Source organism: Motacilla alba, chromosome 9 (assembly GCF_015832195.1).
Source record: "Motacilla alba alba isolate MOTALB_02 chromosome 9, Motacilla_alba_V1.0_pri, whole genome shotgun sequence".
In the NCBI taxonomy this organism is placed as follows: Eukaryota; Metazoa; Chordata; class Aves; order Passeriformes; family Motacillidae; genus Motacilla; species Motacilla alba.
The window spans coordinates 15,593,729-15,613,330 of NC_052024.1; the positions used below are offsets into that span (position 1 = coordinate 15,593,729).

Genomic DNA, 19,602 nt, shown 5'->3' on the forward strand with positions numbered 1-19,602 from the left:
CCCACCCTGTCGGAGGCCTCCCCGGGGGGGCGCGAGCTCCGGGAGGGGCGCGGCGCCGGGGAAGGCGCGGAGGGGGGAGGTCCGTGGCCCTCCCCATGCCGAGCGCGATGGTAGAGTCCGCAGCTCAAATTCCGAGAATTGGGCTCTGTTGATTCTTAGAACTGGGGTTCTTAGAAGTGGTGATGCAAGGAGTTTCTAGGAAAGCCCGGAGACCAGGTGATTGCTGCTTCTATTGCCGCGGCCGATTTTACCCTTTAATTCTCTCGCTCGCTTTTTTTTTTTTTTTTTTTCTCTCCATTTTTTTTCCCTCCTCTTTCCCTCCCTGCCCCGCTCCGACGCTTGGCGCGGAGCCGCCTCTATATATTTCTACCCATTTTTTTCCCTCTCCCTCCTCATTCCTTCCCCCCCCTTTCCCGCTGCAGGTGCCCTTTATTTTTTTTTAATACTATTATTATTATCATCTCAATTTAATTTTTTCCCTGCCTTATTTATTTATTTATTTATTTCATATACACATCCCCCCCTTTTCCCTTGCCCGCTGTCAGGCGAGAAAAAAATAGGGAAATAGGGGTGCCTGCATGTCTTTAACGCTGGGAGCGTGTATAAGGGGAGGGGAGCGGGGTGGGTGGGAGTGTCTCCCCTCGCCGTCCTCTCCCGAGGATTATCGGTTATCTGGGATTATTGGCTTTCCCGCACGCGTGACGGCCGGGTGGGGACGGGGGGGACGGCGGCGGCTTCTCTCTGCACCTGCAGCCGCTCCGCGGGCGCAGGACGGCGGCGAGCGCTGGCGGCCGCCGGGCTTGTGGCGTGACTCGGGGTCCGCTCTCAATGGCTGGATCCTTCGGTCGGGGTGTGTTATTTTTCTTTGCCCTTTTTTTTTTTTTTTCTTTAATTTTTCTCTCTCCTTTTTTTTTTTTTTTTTTTTTTTTTTTTTTTTTTTCCTGGTGTGTGCGTGTTGTGTCGCTGTTGTCGTTTCGCCGCCGCACGAAGCCGCCGCGGAGCGGGGCTGGCGGCAGCGCGGGGGCTCGGCGGCACCGGGCACCGGCCTTTCCGCGCCAGCCCCCGTTTCTCTCTGTTTCTGTTATTAAAGCATTATTATTATTATTATTATTGTTATTCTGTCCCCGGCGCAACCGCGAAAGGGCTGGTGCGTTTTGCAACCTGTGGCGGGGCTGCGCCGCGATCTGTCAAGCCCCGGGCTAAGAGCGGGCGGTGATGGAGAAGACTTGCGGCATTTCCCTGCCCGGGGAAGGGGGGAGCCCGCGGGGAGGCTCGGCCGCCGCCGGCTGCCGGCCCCGGAGCACCGCGGAGCGCCGGCCCGGGGCGGCGGGGACCGCGCTCGCCTCGACGGTGCGTGCGGGGCGGCTGCCGGCCGGGAACCCAACCGCGATGCAAAACTCGCTGAGGGGCAAAAGTGTGTGAAGCGACTCTGAATATCACGCGTAGGGCTGAAAATAATAATAATAATAACAACAACACCACCCGTGGCGGGGAGCGGGCGTCCCCCGCCGGGAGGAGGGCGGCGGGCGGGAGAAGCGGAGCGCAGCCGTGCGAGGGATGCGGGGGACGGGGTCCGGGGCGCGATGCGTGCGGAGCCCCCCGCTGCCCCCAGCGCAGCCCTTGCCCTGTGTTTACTACCGCGGCGGACTTGGCGCGGGGACAGGCGCTCGTAAATCTGCCGCCGGCAGCCGCGGGGCTGGCCCCCGGCCACACGCTATTCCTGGAGCGATCGGCCGCGGGGAGCCGCGCAGCCCCCGCGCCGCTGCGGCCCCGAAACCGCCGAGAGCGGCCGGGCAACACAGGGCGCTGTTTGTTTTGGTTTGTTGGGGTTTTTTTAATTGTTTTTATTAGGTGCGTGATCTTGTGTGCGCATATCTCTTTTTTTTATTATTTTTTTTAAGCTCCCCCTCCCCCCCTTTAAAAATAAAAGGCAAAACAAAACCGAAAAAGCCCAACTTTGTTATGAAAACTTTCGTGGTCGGACGGCAGCGACCTCTCCCGGCCGGCCCCCCAACCCCCCCTCCCCCGCCGTTCCCCCCGCCTGTAGTTTGCAAAGTCACAATATGAAATGTTATGAAATCGCCTCTTGGGAAGGAGGGAAACAGAAAGCAAGGCGTTTGCTTAGAAAAATCCGCGGCAGCCTCTCAGATGTGCCTCAAAAGCTGCCTTTAACCCCCCTGTTGCATTTCCAGGGAAAAGGCAAATCTGGGCTTAAAATCATGAGTCAAAATCAACAAAAACAAACCCATCCCCTGTTAGTTTTTTCCACTGACTTCAGTAGGCGCAGGATCAGTACGAAGGGAGGCCGGGGACAGACGGATGAGGCACAGTGAGAAGCTGCTACATTGGTCCGACATCTCTGTCTTGGGCCAAATTGCTACTTGTGCCAGTGGAAGTGTCAGCAGGGCCAGGTTTGGGATCTGGCACTTATTCGATCTGGGAATCTTGCTGATTCCTCTCCGAAGTGTTTAAATGCTTTAAAAAATATTTTTGGCCATACTGTTTCAAAAATTTAAAGGATAAGAGTTTTAGGAGCAAATGCAGGCTCCTTTCTGCATTTCTTGAGTGTGTATAAAAATATTTTAGCAGAATCCTCTCTTTTTATATGCACAGACAAGCAGAACCAAAGATTCTGTTATTTTCTCCTAAGGGTAGGATTGCAGGTTTAAAAACTTGCATTATAGATGGCAAACATTTTGCCCCACGAAACATATCACCAAGCCATTAAAATATTCAAAGGGTATCTAGAAATTTTTCCAGAAGAATGGATTATTATATTGTTCCAGTAAGAAAAGAGTTCATCTCTTGGTGTTCAATTTTGATTGGCAAAACAGATCAAAGATCTCTTGAGATGCATTTCAATTCCAATTTCCAATCCCCCTCAGTTCTGACTGTCTGAGTCAATATTGGGAGAGGAAGTGGAGGTTAACTGGTTAGTTATTATTGCGAAGGAAGAAGTTGGAATGAGAAGTGATTCTTACAAATCCCACCCCAAAAACAAAGCAAAAAAAAATCCGTCAAAAGGCTTTGTGACACTTTTTAGACATCCCTGTTTGCAGTGCAGGGAGGATTCAGCCGGCTGTTGGATGGTACAAAAATAAACCTAACAGAAACATTAAGTTTTTCAAAACAAGGCTGGAAAAGCTCATAAAAATAATGTTGCTCAGATGCGTTTTAAGAGAAACAGAATTACATCGACAAAATTATATGTTTTCCAGGTTTGGTTGGGGTGTTTTATTTTCCAAGGGGAAAAATTGCTCCTGCAGCAAAGCGAACTGGTGCCATCTAGTGTCACCTCCCGCCGCTCCGCGCGGGGCTGGCGGGGCCGGCAGCCTCGGGAGAGTGGGAACATGTTTATTAACTGCTCGTTAAAAAAAAGAAAAAAAAAAATGCTTGCCAGCTTGGAGGAAGGTGGCAGAGGAAACTCTGGATGCCACTGAACTTACTTAAGGAGCCTAATTGGAAACAACCGAGTGCTTATTAAAGTCACTGACATTTCCATATGGAGTTCTCTCTGGGTCTGGTCATGAAATCACATGTGAAAATCTTTCCGAGTTGTGGTGTTAATCTGCCCTTGAATTTTTGCCTAATTTAGGATGTATTGTAAAGCTATGCTTTTTTTTTCTATTTTATTTTTTCTTTTTTTTTTTTTTTTCTCTTGAGCAGGGAAAGCTTTCAGTGTCCAACATGAATTTGTAGGAATAGCGTTTGGGTTTGGGGCACATTTTTTTTCTTAGTAAACAGTAATGTTATCCTCAAAACCCCATACAAATACAGGTGGTAAAACTTTGTGTGCCAGTCCTATGTGGTAGGACTGTCCTCTCACTTTATTTTTCCATGAAAAATAAAACCTTTTCACAAAGTCTGTAGATGAATAAAATGAAGCTCTAATCAGTAGATGCATTTCTTAGTGTGCAGCTTGTGTACCTTCATATATTTATGGTGTTAAGGTTGAAGAACTGTTTTGTGCCTGGTTTAGTCTGTATGCTGTAATACCTGGGCTGGGAACTTCACTCAAAGAGCTTTTACTGGTTCAGCTGGAGCCTGAACTGTTGTTTTCATTTTTCTGAGAAGTTGGTAAAATCTAAATTTGGTGGAAGGTTGCTTGTGTGCTCATAACCTCTTGCTCCATTTTATAGTAGCATGGGAGTCTATAAACGGGAGCCTGTATGCCGAGTGCCCGTATTCTTCTCTAGATCTATTTTTAAACCATTCTTCTGTTTGGCAAAAAGTGACACTTGGTTTCCATGTTTACAGCAGGCATTGGCAAACCTCAGGAGTTCACAGTTTGCAGTTTGGTTAGATCAGTATCCAAAAGTCAGCATCTGACCAGTAAGCTCCTTCAGACTGCAAATTTAGACTGCAAATGTAGTCCTTCTTTTTCTTTTTTCCTTTTTTTTTTCTTTTAAAAATACAAGCTAGATCTTATGTGTTAGCATCACTGCAGGACACTGGCAGCCAAAAGACACACACCCCTAAACTGGAGCAAGTGTGTAGTCTTTAGGACTGCTTTAAAACACCAGTAATCTCAGAGGAGCTTCCCATCTAACCCAGAGACAGAACTAAGGGCATTTGGGAGAGGGGTAGGAAATTTTTGATCTATATTGTTCTCCTTCCCCTCTTTCTCCTGCTGAGTTCCTGCCTTTGGGCTGTGTGCTGAGTACCCATGGGGAATGTTGGACCCCTTTTTATGGAGGAGAGAGCTTGAGACAAGCACACTACAGGACAGGGGGTTCTGAATGGCTCCTGAAGAAGGTGTTCTGTAGGACTAGATACCCTTTGAAATTCACCTCCTTAAATCTGTTTGGCTAAATATAGGGGCAAGGGGGTGTCTCTGCCCTGGCCAAGGCCCCCCAAACTGTGCATGTGTCTCATCCCATCCAGGCGGGATGCCAGAGCAGTTCCTTACTGCCAGAAGGAGCTGTGCCACCCTTAGCCCCAGGAGTACAGAGACACTGAGGGTCAGGTGCCAGCTGATTATTTTCTGTCCCAGTGCAGGGTAGGGATGATCAGACACCTCCTTGGAGCCCAGCAGGGCCAGGGACCCACCTCGGCTGCTGGGGACAGCCGGCTCTGGCTGCACCCTGCTCTTGGGTCGGCATCTTGGTGCAGGGCTCAGTGTTGGCAGGGCACGGAGTCCATCTTCTGTTCTCTGGAGTAGCTCCCTAGTTTTCAGCCAGGACACATGGTTCCTGCCTTCCCTTGAAAAATTAATGTGCCAGATTGCTTGGGGTCGTTGGAAATGCTGAGGAAGACTCGACTCCTTGCTTCCCAAGGGCATGCACTGCCTCTGCCTCACAGCCAGAGCTTGGCTCCGTAGAGGGCAGGGGAGTCCTCTTTAGTAGGAAAACATTGGAGGCAGTTTTAGCGTGCTTACCCCCTCCCTCCTCTGCATTTTCTTCTGCAAAGACCAAAACAATGTGAGACTTGAGCTGGGCCAGCTTTCAAGGGCAATCCTTTAAACCCTCTTTTGAAGTATGAACTATAAAGTTCCCTGCGGCGCTCGAGAAAATATGCAGTTTTCCTGGTTCCAAATGCTGATAATAAACCCGTCCAGATAATGCATTGCATTTCCTAGAAACATTTGTTTGCTGGCAGGAAATTGGATCAGATTGAGACCGCTCGATAGAGCGAGCGCGATCCGCTCACGGAAGGGTACGGTGAAAAATACGACAGGGCTTGCACTGGTGATGCTGCTTTTGATCTGTGCTGACGCTGTGGACTTCTCTCAGTCTCGTCTTGGGTTATTATTAACCCAGCCACGTTTTGGCCTAGACACTAACCAGAAGCTACTAAACTAATAAAACTGCTGTGACAACTAAAGGACACTTAGTGTCCCTGGATCGTGTGGTATCAGAAAGCTGAGCTGGGCACTCACACACCCACAGCCAAAAGCATCTTCTTCACCATGGCATGTAGCACCCATGGCTTTGCTGGGGCAGCCACCCACACCCCACCTCATTTTCTTGGTTGTCCCTCTGGTCCCTGTTCAAGAGAAACCAGGCATTCCTTGGCAGGGTGGAGAGGCAGCTGGCAGCACGCCCTGGCAGGCGGTGGGGATGTTCCCATGGGGCTGGGACCCTGCAGGGTGCAGGGACTGGGGAGGAGGAGGAGGGCAGGATGGAGCTTCCTCTGGGCGGGCAGTTTCAGAACACTGTGTGGGATGAGGCTGTGGGGAAGGAAGACTTCACCCAGTCACCCCTCTAAGGTGATGTGAGTGAGTCGGCGCTGCAGGCTCTGGAGGGGTAGGAGATTGGGGCCCAGGGAGGGGGAGTGTTTGATGCCCTCCTCCCTGCCTATGAGATGGGGGGTGGGAGAAGGGTTGAGACGGGGTATCATCACACAAAGAAGGCTAGGGGAGCAAGGTGTTCCCCCCTGTACACAGAGTGGGAGGAGGATGAATGAAAAGGGATTTCCTCTAACTGGGAGAGTAGATGAATGGAGAGGCATGGCAGAAAAATGGATTGGAAGTCCCTGGTTCTCCCCTCTGCCCTCGGGTAAGTGAGCAAAGAGGGTCTTCCCTTTGCCTGGGGTTGAGCTGAAAGAGGTTCCCCCACATGAAGGTACACCCTCCCTGTGCTCACAGAGCTGCAGGGAAGGCAGAGCCAGCTCTGGGCTCCTTTCCAGGAATGGGTTTTCTTGGGGAGGTGCCGGCAGGGAAGGGCTGTTCCCTGAACTGCTGGGGCAGACCCATTGCCTTCCTGGAAGGCAACAGCAGTGACTGTCCCGTGTGGCCACCCCCAAAATGGGCCCTGTGCCCGTTCCAGACCTTCCTCTATGGGCACAGCCAGCCCTGGCACACAGCCTCGAGCACTTCCAAAGAGCCCACACCTGCAAGGTACTGGACAGGAAAACTGGAGGGGAGGGGGGGTGTGGGGTGTGGGATGATGCTCTGGCCCCAGCTGAGCCTGGAGGAGCCTCATGGGATTTGAGGAGGGTTTGGATGGCAAAGACCATGCTTGGCTGCAGTGGTTTTTTTCTGCTCCCCATCACTGGTCTCTGGTCCTTGTTTGCCATCCTGTTCTCTCTGGTCTGAGTATCCTCCCATGCTGGGGTACAGAGCTGGTGCTGTGCAGGGACTGGAAGGGACAGGGTTAACCCAGCTCAGTGCAGCGAGAGGAAGGAAAGTCCCTTTCCCTTTGCATGCCCACATCCTGCAGCCAGGAGCTGCTTGGGATGTACCTGCCTAGCTCTTGGAGCTGTGGATGTTACAGCAGCACAGTGCTGGGAGGGATAATTTGGAAGGGTGGGGAGGGGGCTGTGCTGGGGTCCACCTCTGGGAGAGAAGCTGGGTGTCCCTCTGGCAGTGCTGTGCCCTCGCTGTGGATAAGGGGATTTGGCAACAGTAGCAGCTTCTCACATGATGCTCAGGGGTACAGAGTTCATCTGGCTGTAACTTTATTGATTTACAAGTGGGTCCCCTCCTCACCTCTGTGACACTCGGGTGACTCCCCAGAGCCTGGCAGAGTATGTCTGCCACTGTGGCTGAGGTTGGGGTGCCAGCCAGCTGCCCCAAGCACACACATCTGCTCATGTGGGCACAGGGATGTGCGCTGGGCTCCTTGCAGAACACTGTGAGTCCTTTGGCTTGCAATTGACGGTAGTGAGTGGCTGGCAGTGAGCATGTACAGAAAGGTCAGAGTCTGCTGTATTTGGGAAATGAGTCACTTTTTGTGTGTGCATAAAGTTTTAAGCTGGCCAGGCTCGGAGCGGCTCTGAAGATTTGTGTTTGATGGCTGGAATAAAGCTGTAGGACACCCTCTGGGTTTTGTGTGTGATACCTTGCCTTAAATCTCAGCTCTTCATCCCAGTGTCTCTGGGGATGGGAGGGGATCTTGGGCTCCAGTCCTGCACATCTTCTACAAGGGAGAGGCGAGGCAACACTTGACAGTCCCTTGTCTCGCAGGGATTATTGGGCTTCCTGCAGTCTTAACAGTCGAGGGGGTGGTCCTCAAAATGGTGTGAGGAAGGTCTTGGGGTTTGTTGGCTCACTTATTTATTGTGCGTCTACCTGCCGAGGCAACTCTCTGAGGACATTCTTCCTGCATTGGTGCAAAGTCAGTTGGGTTTGGTTTAAGTAAATTTTGGAGGATTAGTATGAGTTCTGCAAGGCAATTAACTCCTGGGTTTCCTTGTAGCTGGTTCTGTCCCAGCTACATTGCTGGGTGAAACCAGTGCCTGGAGACACGGCTTGTGGTTTCAGGGAAGGCTTTGGCAGCAGCAAGAGGAAGGGACATTTGTTCTGCATCCTTATTGTCTCCACCACTGGCTTCCTATGCAGTCCTGGCCAAGTCACGTTGGTACTTGACACCTATATCCTCCCAAATCTGTTAAGCAATCCCATCCCAGGGCGTTTTCACCAATGGCTGGAGCATGTGGGTTTCTCAGTAGAGTGGCAGCAGATGTTTGTGTGTATGTCATACCTGTTAACAAGGTGCCGGGAGCATGGTATGGGTCTTGAATGTGGCACTGGACAGGAATTCAGTTTTGGCAGGGGAAGAGTTATCTCCAAAAGAAGTGGTGAGAAAATTCCCGCTTGACTTCCCTTCCCCACCTGCCTTTAAGTTCCTGAGTCATGGAAATGAAAATCTCCTTGGCATCCGCCCATGGTTTGGGCTAGAGGGTGTGGAAGAAGCTATGATTGGATTCTCAAAGCCTGTGATTGTGATAAGAACGTACTGTACCGGAAGAAACAAATGCTAACCTTACTGGAGAGTAGAAGGCTTGTTATCTCTAGCTTTTATCCAACTGATACTTGAGTGAAATAGCAGCCTTGTGACCTGCCATGCCAATTCATAATTAGCAGCTAATGTGGTGTTTGTTTTCTTGTGATTTATTTGTAGGTTTGAAAGAAACTTCTGGACTGTGAATTGAGGCATTGGGTATGTAAATTTAAATTTTGTAGTTTCCTTCTTAATCTGTCTCCCCCTTACCTTAATGCAAGGTTTCATTTGACCCAGCTGGAATTTGTTTTTGGGAGAGCAGCTGCTCTGTAGAAACCACTGTACGTTCATGTGCCACTGGGGAAGGAGGAGTCAGGATTATGGGAGGGGGTTGATCATCGAAGAATTTAACACCAAAGATGCACATTCCAGCCCAAATCTTAGGGAGACACGGGCCATCCTGGGTGCTGCTTGGGAGGACACCTCTGAGATGTGTCAACAGGTGTTGTGTTGGGAGAAGGCTTCATATTCCTCGACTAACCCAAACCTTGCTCATGGGCGATGGTGTGGGTAGCAGCCCAGCAGGTTAGATGAGTTCTACTCCTCACCAGTTAATTAGGAAACTGTGGACAGGTCTTCTCCAGAGTGACCACCACTTGGGAGCAGGAAAGTAGTTTCCTGGGTGAGGGCCGGTATTCCACTGTGGGCTGGACTTTCCACATGTTGAAATCATTCAATTTCAGTTGGGACCTTAAGGCTTGTTTTGATTCCTGTGGCTGGATTTACAGCCAGACATCACACAAGTGAGGAGGATGGCTCCTGAGGGAGTTTGGAAGGCTAGAAGCTTCTAATGTTGGAAACATTATGGAGATAAACCTGAGTGGGTGGAGTGGACTGGGGTGGGGCTGCCATGGGTGAGGCAGGGAGAAAGAGGAGATGGTTGGCTAATCATCAGGAGGGTCTGGTTGCCTTCACCCACCAGCTTGATGAGTGGGATGAGATGCGACAGGTCTCGCTATCGGGAGACCAGGAACCTCACTAGGCAGCCTGGCAAAAGCTTGGTTTGGTGCAGGACTGTTTGCCTCGGGACCAAGGAGCTGGTGCTGCCCCTACCAGGAGCAATTGGCCATCTGAGCATGTCCCAGAGCAGCAGCCATCTCTTCCCCAGGTTTAGGATGCTTGCCTAGTTGTTCTCCATTCTCATCTTGCTCTGATGCCTCTGTGTCCCAGACTCAAGATGGCCTCGCCGGCAGACAGCTGCATCCAGTTCACCCGCCACGCGAGCGACGTCCTCCTCAATCTCAACCGCCTTAGAAGCCGGGATATCTTGACCGATGTGGTCATCATCGTGAACCGGGAGCAGTTTAGAGCCCACAAAACAGTTCTGATGGCCTGCAGGTGAGAACAGAGTCCTTGCTCCTTCAGCCTTTGGCGTCCAGAAGCACTGCTGCAGTCCTGTGGGGGCTCATGGGAATCAGAGGCAGAGAAACAGAACTGAAAGGGACTGCCAAAAAATTTGTGCCTGTAATGGGATTAGAGCTGAGACCGCTTCCCTCCAGTGTGCTGCCCTCACCTCTCTCCTTGTGTACCCACATCTGCCTGCACACAGCCCATGGAGACCAGCAGGAGCACAGCAGCTGTGAGGCACATCCCTGAAGGCAAAGCACAAATGTGCCACAGGGACAGGAGAGGAGAGGGAGGGCTGGATGTTCACGGGGGTGAGTGAGCCCTCTGTGACCAAGGTGTCCCCTGCCGCTGCTATTTTTAGAGCTATTCCTCCCTGGCTCCCAGACTGCTGGCTGCACCCACCTCAGTTGAATAATTTTTTTTTTCTTTTTTTAAGCCTGATGGGGTCTGAAGTCCCTTTCCAGCTCCTAAGATTGCTGGAATTGCTTCCCAATGAACGCAAATTAATATCCCACCATTGCCCAGTTGAATTACAGCAAATGCCTTCAGGTTCTCTTGCTGACATGGTGCAAAGATTTCAAAAAGCTGGGCTTTGACTATTAAAATGTCTGAAAAATGTTTTGCCAACATTTCTCCTTTTTTATTTTTCTGGTTTAAAACTGTGTGGATGCCCTGAGAGGCTTCTGAAAGAAATGAGTCATAGTGGATGGGGGATGGTGGTAAGAACAACAATGGAAAAAAACCAAAAAAGCTGGGGAATTACTAAAGAGAGGCAGTGGGGAGTTGTTGAGCAGGTGAGATCTAAAAGCAGGCTGTTCCAGTTGGGAAAAGTGCAGTGCAGAAGACGCTTACTAAGCTGAGAAACCAAGCTTGATAATAAGGGGGAAGCTCAGGGAATTCTGTAATTGCCTCCTTCTCCTCCCTTCCCATTCACAAACCCCCTCTTTACTCAGGGATTTCATACAAACTCTCCTTTTTTTCCTTTGAATTGTCATAACACTTGTCCTCTCTACTGTCTCCCCTCTGCAGTGGCCTCTTCTACAGCATCTTCACTGACCAGCTCAAGTGCAACTTGAATGTTATCAACCTGGATCCTGAAATTAACCCTGAGGGGTTTTGCATCCTCTTGGACTTCATGTACACCTCCCGCCTGAACTTGAGGGAGAACAATATCATGGCTGTGATGGCCACAGCACTCTACCTGCAGATGGAGCATGTGGTTGACACCTGCCGAAGGTTTGTCAAGTCTAGGTGAGTGCTGTTGGGGAGCTTTGAAGATCCTGGGACTGTGTGTTTGGGTGGGCAGGGGAAGAATTGACGAAGTGTCTGCAAATGTATCTTTAACAGCTGAAAATGACTGTTTCCCTCCTAAACAATTACTTTGTTTTTCCCGATTCCAGTGAAGCAGAGATGGTGTCTGCTGTGAAGACCCCAAGGGAAGAGTTTTTGGCTGGACGGATGCTGGGCCACCCAGAGGTGATGGCTTATCGGAGCAGAGATGTCTCAGAGAACGGCATGCCTCTTCAAAACGGGTCCCTCTGCAATGGGAGGGCCTTTGCACCTGGCTTGATCAACAGTTTGTCTGGATCCCCCATTTCCTACCATGGATACAGCCCTCTCCCTCTAAATAGCTTCCTGGTGGATGATGAGTTGCGGGAGATGAGGATGCCTCTCTCTGAACTCTCAAGGGCAGGTGCCTTCCCCAAGGAGAGGATCCTGCCGTGCGACAGCTCCAGGACAATCCCCACTGAGTACGTGAGAACCATTACCGACATCTCTGCCAACATGTGCCACGCTACCATCTATGCTCCAAAAGAAGGTGCTGCTGAAGAAGCCAGGAGTGACATGCACTACAGCGTGGCTTCTGGGCCCAAACCTGTCATCCCTTCAGTCCGGAACAATCCCTACTTCCCTTGTGATAAAGTGGCCAAAGAGGAGGAGCGGACCTCTTCAGAGGACGAGATCAGCCAGCACTTTGAGCCCACCAACACACCCCTGGACCGCAAGGGACTCATCAGCCCTCAGAGCCCGCAGAAGTCAGACTGCCAGCCCAACTCACCAACTGAGTCCAGCAGCAGCAAGAATGCCCGTATCGGCCAGAACTCCAGCTCCCTCTTCACCAAGAGCCCCACAGACCCCAAAGCCTGCAACTGGAAGAAGTACAAGTTCATTGTCCTCAACTCTCTCAACCAGAACACCAAGCAAGACAGCGCTGACCAGAACGAGATGGGAACCCTCTCTCCTCGCACCTATGTGCCCATGTCCACTTGCCAGCAGTCCATGGAGCCGGAGCATCTCAATGTGCAATCCCCCACCAAGATAAGCGTGAATGGTGAAGACTCTACAATCCCACAAGCGAGCAGACTCAACAATATTGTTAACAGGTGAGAAGATTTCCACCCCCCACGCCACTCCCCCTGAGAAACAGGACTTCCTGCATTGTTGGTGAGGGTTTGGAAGTGTGAAATATCTGTAGCATTTGGCTGGGAAGTCCAGTCATGAGCAGATGGAACCTCCTGCATTTGGCAATGTCATTGCCAGTGACATTAAGTGCCCACCATCCCCACTGTAGTGGTGCCAGTGAGGACTGGCAAAGGAACTGGGAATGTTGGATTGTGAATCCTTGGGTAACTTTGGCAGCTCTGGATGATTTCTGGAGCCTGGATTTGCCTAGCCTGTGTTTCCACCAGGTTCCCTATGCCTCAAGTTTTTTGTTGGCTGTAAGCATTTGAATGGCCAAAGTATCAGGGAACAATATGCTGTCTTCTGGACCTGGATGTTCCTAAAGACATTTGAGGTCATTTGGTGATGGACATCTAAAGGTTTGAAGCTTAAGGGTCTGTTGTTCATCAGGGCTATGCTGTGCAGCTCACCACAAAGTTGTCCCCATGAAACATGTCTGTCCCTTGTGTTGGGAGTGGTGCAAACACCCTCGGTATCTCAAGCACAGCAAGGGCCTTCTCACAGCTGTGTGTGTTGCTCTCCTTCCACAGGTCCCGGGATGGGTCCCCTCGGAGCAGCGAAGGGCAGTCCCCACTGTACATGCATTCATCGAAGTGCAGCTCCTGTGGCTGCCAGTCCCCACAACATACTGAGATGTGCCTTCATACCCCTGGCTCAAACTTTGGAGAAGAGATGGGGGAAACCCAGTCTGAATACTCCGACTCCAGCTGTGGTGAGTCTTGCATCTTTGGTCGTCTTTTTCAACCAGCAGCTGGGGGGCTGTGCAATGTCAGGACCCATCACTGAGTGCCCTGTGATCAAACACACAGTCAGACCTGTCCCAGATGCTGGTGGATCCCACAGTGCTTTACAGCCCCCTCTTAACTGTCTGCCCAGCTGTGTGCATGCTTATGAGGGACACATGCACATAGGAATTGCTGCCTTCCTCCCCTTCCCCAGCACCATCCAGGTACCTTGTGCAGGGAGTTAGTCACCTGCTGCAAAGCTGGCAGGTAAGGACAGGAAACAAGTGCACCCCACCCCACCAGAACCACAGGAGAACAAGCCTGACAGATGTAATGACCCGTAATGGGGATTGGGCAAGCTGGCATGTCTCATGCATCCGTCATGATATCTGTATTATCAGGGAGTCCAGTGTGCACATCTGGGGAAGTGCAGATAATGAGGCTTGCAATCTTGTTACAAAATCCCACAAGCCCAAAGACAGGTATCTGTGCACTCATCTGCCTGTAGCTCAGGGAGGGGGAATGCAGCATTGCCACCTCTACTGTGGGCAGAGATCCAAGGAGGGAACCTCGCTGTGGTAACACTTAAGAGTTGGGCATCCTCCTACTGGGGGAGCCTGCCTTGTGATTTGGGTGATAATCGTCTTCCCAAGCTCAAGGCAAACCTCTGTACCTGTAAAGGTTAAAAGACCTCTGAAGGTGCAAGAGTCGCTCCAGAGCGGAGTATCCTTCAGAGGATGCCTGATATCTTAAGTGCTTTCATGGACTTCTCTGGAAGATGTCCAGATGACATGCTGGCTTCTTGGAAGCAGCCCGTGTGTCGTTAAAGGAGAGAGAATGCTCTAAACTAGAGCTCATGGTGGCTTTGCTCTCAAGCCGTGCATGTTGTTGCTGTGTGCACAAGGTCAGGAGGTAAGAGCACAGTGCAAGCACAACTGAATGTGAACACCTGCACTTGGCTCCTTGTTCCAACACTTGCTCTGGCTGCCCCTCTCCTCTGTCCCAAATCCATCACATCTCCATCCCAAATCCATGCGCTGTCCATCTGATTGCTCCTCTCTCTGCCCTCCCAGAGAATGGAGCCTTCTTCTGCAACGAGTGCGACTGCCGGTTCTCCGAGGAGGCCTCTCTCAAGAGGCATTCTCTGCAAGTCCACAGTGACAAGCCCTACAAGTGTGACCGCTGCCAGGCCTCCTTTCGCTACAAGGGGAACCTCGCCAGCCACAAAACCGTCCACACAGGTACAGTGCTGGCTGTGGGGACAGCTTTGGGGAGGCGGTGGGTTGGTGAGCATGTGGGTGTTTATGGCTGGGTTTGTGCCTGGTGCAGCGTCCTCTACTCTGTGTCACAAGCTGTCCCTGATGGGAAGAGCAAGGTGCTTTACTTGGCACTGCCAGAGAGCCCTTGGACAGAGCCCCAAACCTGGGAATGGGGGAGATACTGCCCTTGCAGCAGAGGTGGAACTCAACACCCTTTGCTGTAAAGCACTGGGCACCACTGTTTTTAAAGGTGTCGTGCAAAATTCATAACTAGGAGCAAATGCATGGCCTCCAGGTAACTTTGTGGTAGACTTAAGCAAAAAAAAAAAATTAAAAATGGTAGAAAGAACATTTAGGGAGAAGTCTGAGATTTGTTTTTACATCCTAGAAATCCAGGTCACATCTAGCTTGGCATAAACTCTGCTGATGGGAAAATCTGTGAATGGATGGACTCTGTGAATCAGCACAATGAAAGCTGAGAAAGGAAGAGGATATTAAGGGTTTAGTCATTTGCTGACAAACCTAGGGCTTATTTTATTTCATGCTTTTAATGCTTAACATGTCAATAGCCAGTTCACAAGCTGGGGAAGGGAAGTCTGGGCTGATGACATTGTGCTGCTGCATTGAATTAGACCCAAATTCCCACAGTCCCAGCTGAGCTCCAGGAGGGCTGAGCAGGGGACTGAAACAACACAAGTAGCAGGACAGTGTTCAAGGGTGCTTACTGACAGCTGTAGGGCGATGTAGGTGCCAGTTGCTGTCACCGGGTCAGGAGGAACAATGCTGTTAATCCTTGCTGGCAGAGCTGCCTGACTTCCTCTCTTTCCCTGAGGGCTGCAGCTCCCAATCCAGAGGAGAAAAGCTGCCTCCTGAGCTCACCCTGCCCTATAGACACCCTGCCCAATGCTGCTTGTCCACAGCCATCTCCAAAAGGGACAGGAGTCAGGGCTAGTGCTTCATGCCATGGGGTCTGGAACCTGAAAGGACTGAGCTCTGGGGAGCACCGTGGATCCTGGGTGCTGAGCACACCTGTAGCTAATCCCTCACCCTTTCTTTTGGGTTCTGCAGGAGAGAAGCCGTACCGCTGCAACATCTGCGGAGCACAGTTCAACCGACCAGCCAACCTGAAAACCCACACACGCATCCACTCTGGGGAGAAACCCTACAAGTGTGAGACTTGTGGGGCCAGATTTGTCCAGGTGCGTGTAGCCTCTGGGACCCACAGTGCTTAGGGAGGTGGGATGTGGTTAGATCTTCTGCCCAAGACTGGCAGATCTTCACTGCGAAGACTGGTGATGTCTCATGGCAGAGAGGAGGGTGATGATGGCCCAGCTTGCTACCTTGGGCAGCTCTTCCTGTGATGTTGTGGAATAAATATGGACCTTAAGGTCTGAGGGGGACAATTTGGCTTAGTAAGGAATCCTGACTGCTGGTTGTGGCTATTCTGCTCCTTTTTGTCTTAAGGACTGGAGGTACCAGAGCTCAGACACATGGCCCTGACTCCCAGCTATAACCCAATAGACCAAAAAAGCTGTCTGGGCAGAACCCCATTCCCACAGGGATACCCATGCTCCCAGTGGGATGCCATCCTCCCTGGGGCTGTTCTGACCCAGAGCTGCTCTCTGCAGGTGGCCCACCTCCGTGCTCACGTGCTCATTCACACTGGGGAGAAGCCGTACCCCTGTGAGATCTGCGGCACACGCTTCCGGCACCTGCAGACCCTCAAAAGTCACCTTCGAATCCACACAGGAGAGAAACCCTATCATGTGAGTGGCCCTGCTTTCTTTAGTGGTGGGGAATCTCAGCTTGGGCTGGGGGACAATGCTGCCAAGCCTGAGGGGCTGTGAAGGCACGAGGGCATTTGCACAGGCTGGTTACAGCATCCGAATGCCCTTTGCCGGCCTCATGAGGCCCTGCACCAAGGTCACATCCCTGCTTCTCGTGCCCCGTTTCCCTCCCGGGCATTAGCTGATGCTGATGTGGTATTTTTTCAGGCGTGGCTGTGTTGGAAACACTGACATGCAGCACAAGCTGGGTACATCTTAGTTGCTCTTTTCTTCCACCCCATCTGGAAGAAGGTCACACTTCTTCAAATAGCTGCGGCTTAAATTACAGCTGCCTGTGGTGTGTGGGGATGGGGGAAAGGAGCAGACAGCCTGGCCTGAGCTCCCCTCTGATGGTGATAATCACACCCAGCAAGCAGTATGCCCTGCCTTGCTTGCAGCCCTGTGGGCTCCCAGCTCTTTGCTGGGGCTTTCCCGACTTTCACCATCTGCCAGAAGGGGAATCCAAGAAGGGCTTGACATCCAAACATCCTGGAGCCATTCAGCTCAGCAGCGGTCAAAAGCAGCTCCAGAAATAGCCCTGTAGCTGGTTTGATCACCTAGATATGGAGCTTGGTGCTATGTCTAACAAAGCCAGAGTCATCTCCTGAGGGACTTTGCCCTTTGTGCATCCCATAAACCAATATATGCTGCTGAATGCCTGGGATGCCCCAGGTGCTGCTGCTCTTCCCACCACGTTCCCACTTTTCCCCTCATCCGCCTGTATAGTGGGTGCAGTGCCCTGGGGCCTCTGGTGGAGCGTGCCCTGAGGGGAGGACATGTCCCCTGCCACGGCGTTTGACACCTCTCTCTTTGCCTGTCGCCCCACAGTGTGAGAAGTGCAACCTGCATTTCCGCCACAAAAGCCAGCTGCGGCTCCACCTGCGGCAGAAGCACGGGGCCATCACCAACACCAAGGTGCAGTACCGCATCTCGGCCAGCGAGGTGCCTCCCGAGCTCCCCAAGGCCTGCTGAACGCACAGCATTGCCCAGGAGGAGGTCGTCTTGTGGGGGGGTATGGCGGGGAGAAGCTGTCCAAAGGATACTTGCAACACTTTAAAAAAGAGAAAAAAAACAAAAAAGAGAGAGAAAAAAATATTCATCACATGATGGAGTGCCTCTAAACCCATAGTACAGATAGGTGGAAAAACATTAGAAATTAAAAAAAAAAAAAATTACAAATACACGGGTTTTATTTTTCCCAGTTATGTGAAACAAAAAGAAAAAATAAAATTATTCAGATCTTACTGTATATAAAACATAAAAAAATTTAAAATAGTCATTTTAAATGTCTGTGCAGTGGAGTGTTGATAAACTCTGGAGTCTAACCTTCACAGCCTTTGCCGTTTGAAGATGAGGAATGTAATGTTGATTTATGGGAACAGATTTTTTTCTTTTGTATGCAAAATGTGTGTTCTTTTAAAGAGAAAGTATGCTATTAAAGAGAGGGCTTTAACTTTTTTAACCAAAGGTGAAGGAATCTATGGCAGAGTTGTAAATATATATAGATATAAATATATAAATATATATATAAAATAAATATATATAGACCTTTAAAAAAGCTATATTAAAAATATATAAAATGCATTAAAGGCTCAGTTGGACTCTGCAGGCAGAAGCCACTCTGAGAATCTTTATTATGATAGAGCACTTAAGGAGATATTTTAAAGTATTGCATCTGTACAAGTAAGAAAATATTTTGTCTAAATGCATCAGTGTATTTGTATTTTTTTGCAAGTGAAGGTTTACAATTTACAAAAAAGTGTGTATTAAACCAACAAAGCTGCAGAAGGAATTTAAAATAATAATAAAGTGTAATTTTTTTTGTTCTAGTTCTCAGTCTGTATATATGTAAAATGTGGTTTCGCACGGTGCCTTTCTTTTCAATGGAAGTTTTCAGTGTATGGACTATATTGAGCTCAGTTTCTTCAAGGTACAGCCTGATGTTGCAAAAGGAGTTTTGGTGGAACTCTTAAGTGGGGGAATGTTTTATTTTTTTTTTTTGTTTTGGATTTTTTTTCGGTCTTATTTTACATGCTTGTGTTATAAACAATCTCGGGAGACAGGGTTTGGGCTGTGTCTAAACTGCATTAATGCGTTCTGTAAAATATAGCTGTACAAATAAAAGAATAAAATGAAGAAAAGTGATGTATGATGGAGTGAGAGGTCTGTTCTTGCCTGTCCTTCTCCTTAAGCACCTTGAAGCCTGGCTGGTGCCTGGGGAAGGGGCTGAGCATCCTGAGCCCTGGTGTGAGCTCTTGGCTCAGTGTGGCTCTGGCCCTGTATTGAAGGCAGGGCCTCGTTCAGCCTTGAGTGAGGGTGCTCTCTGGCAGGAGCAAGACTCAAGTTTGCTCTGGATCCTGGTGGGGACTGTGTCACCCTCTTGGTGCTTTCTGAGTGGCACCAAGTAGCCAGCGGGAGCAGGGCAGAGCCTGGGAGAAGCCTTTGCTAACCAGCCCAGGGACAGCTCCAGATGGCTGAGTAGTTATTTATATTTCCTGGAATCCAGTGCACTTGTCAGAGTTGCTCAGGGAAGATGACTGCCTGCTGCTTCTCTCTTCTCAAAGCCTGGGATGGGGGGGCTGCTGTTCTGCCTGCCTTGTGGGGTGATTCAGGGGAGCAGGGTCTGTCACCCCATCCAGGACCTCACTGGCCCAGAGCATCTCTGTTTCCAGCCATTGCACGCTGGCTTTGGGCCAGAGCTGAGACAGCCCAGCCCGAGGGAGTCCCTGGGCTCGCCCTGGTGGGAAGAGGAGCTGCTTTGCTCTGTTTGGATGGCTGTGCTGTGCTGGGAGAAGCTCCGAGTGCCCAGGCTGTGTGCAGGCAGCCCAGCAGCTCTGTGCTGCTCCGCTGCTTTCAGAAAATCGAAGAGCCTCAGGCAGAAAGTTTCTCTATTACACAGACAGGACTGGCTGGAACCAGCACTGGTGTGGAGCCCGGCCACGGCTCAGCACGGCCCGGGGTGGGGTCTGAGTTTCATTTTGAGTTTAGTTAATTCATGGATAACTTTTTCTCAGGGCTTGCCAGATGATTCACAGTGGGGGGACTTGGAAGCACCAGCAGGAAGGGGAGGGCCTGGCTGTTTGCAGGGTCAGGAAGGGCTGCACTTAGGAGGAGCTGGAGATGAAGAGAAGGATTTCAACACACCCTGGGACAGAGGTGGATGTGAGATAACCAAAGCAGCCTTGCATGGCAAGAAAATGCCAAGAAGAGGGGGACCCAATTTGCTGTTTTGCAGCATCCTTGCTGCTCTGACTTGGCC

At 50.6% G+C, this 19,602-nt stretch overlaps 1 protein-coding gene across 1 annotated transcript; it reads left to right on the forward strand.

The window, feature by feature from the left end:
* Positions 1–138: 138 nt before the first annotated feature.
* BCL6 (BCL6 transcription repressor) lies at positions 139–18,492 on the forward strand. The gene is made up of 10 exons (XM_038145677.1): positions 139–216; positions 8,844–8,882; positions 9,894–10,061; positions 11,100–11,321; positions 11,471–12,454; positions 13,064–13,245; positions 14,332–14,499; positions 15,586–15,716; positions 16,146–16,283; positions 17,172–18,492. Exons 3-10 carry the CDS (start codon positions 9,901–9,903, stop codon positions 17,313–17,315), a joined length of 2,130 nt encoding a protein of 709 aa, XP_038001605.1. The 5' UTR covers positions 139–216; positions 8,844–8,882; positions 9,894–9,900; the 3' UTR covers positions 17,316–18,492.
* The last annotated feature ends 1,110 nt before the right edge of the window (positions 18,493–19,602 follow it).

Excerpts from the sequence above, each read along its gene's own strand:
- BCL6 (XM_038145677.1), top strand. The coding sequence starts at position 9,901 with ATGGCCTCGCCGGCAGACAGCTGCATCCAGTTCACCCGCCACGCGAGC. Across the intron at positions 13,246-14,331 it reads ATACTCCGACTCCAGCTGTG|AGAATGGAGCCTTCTTCTGC; the intron begins GTGAGTCTTGCA and ends CTGCCCTCCCAG. Across the intron at positions 16,284-17,171 it reads CAGGAGAGAAACCCTATCAT|TGTGAGAAGTGCAACCTGCA; the intron begins GTGAGTGGCCCT and ends GTCGCCCCACAG.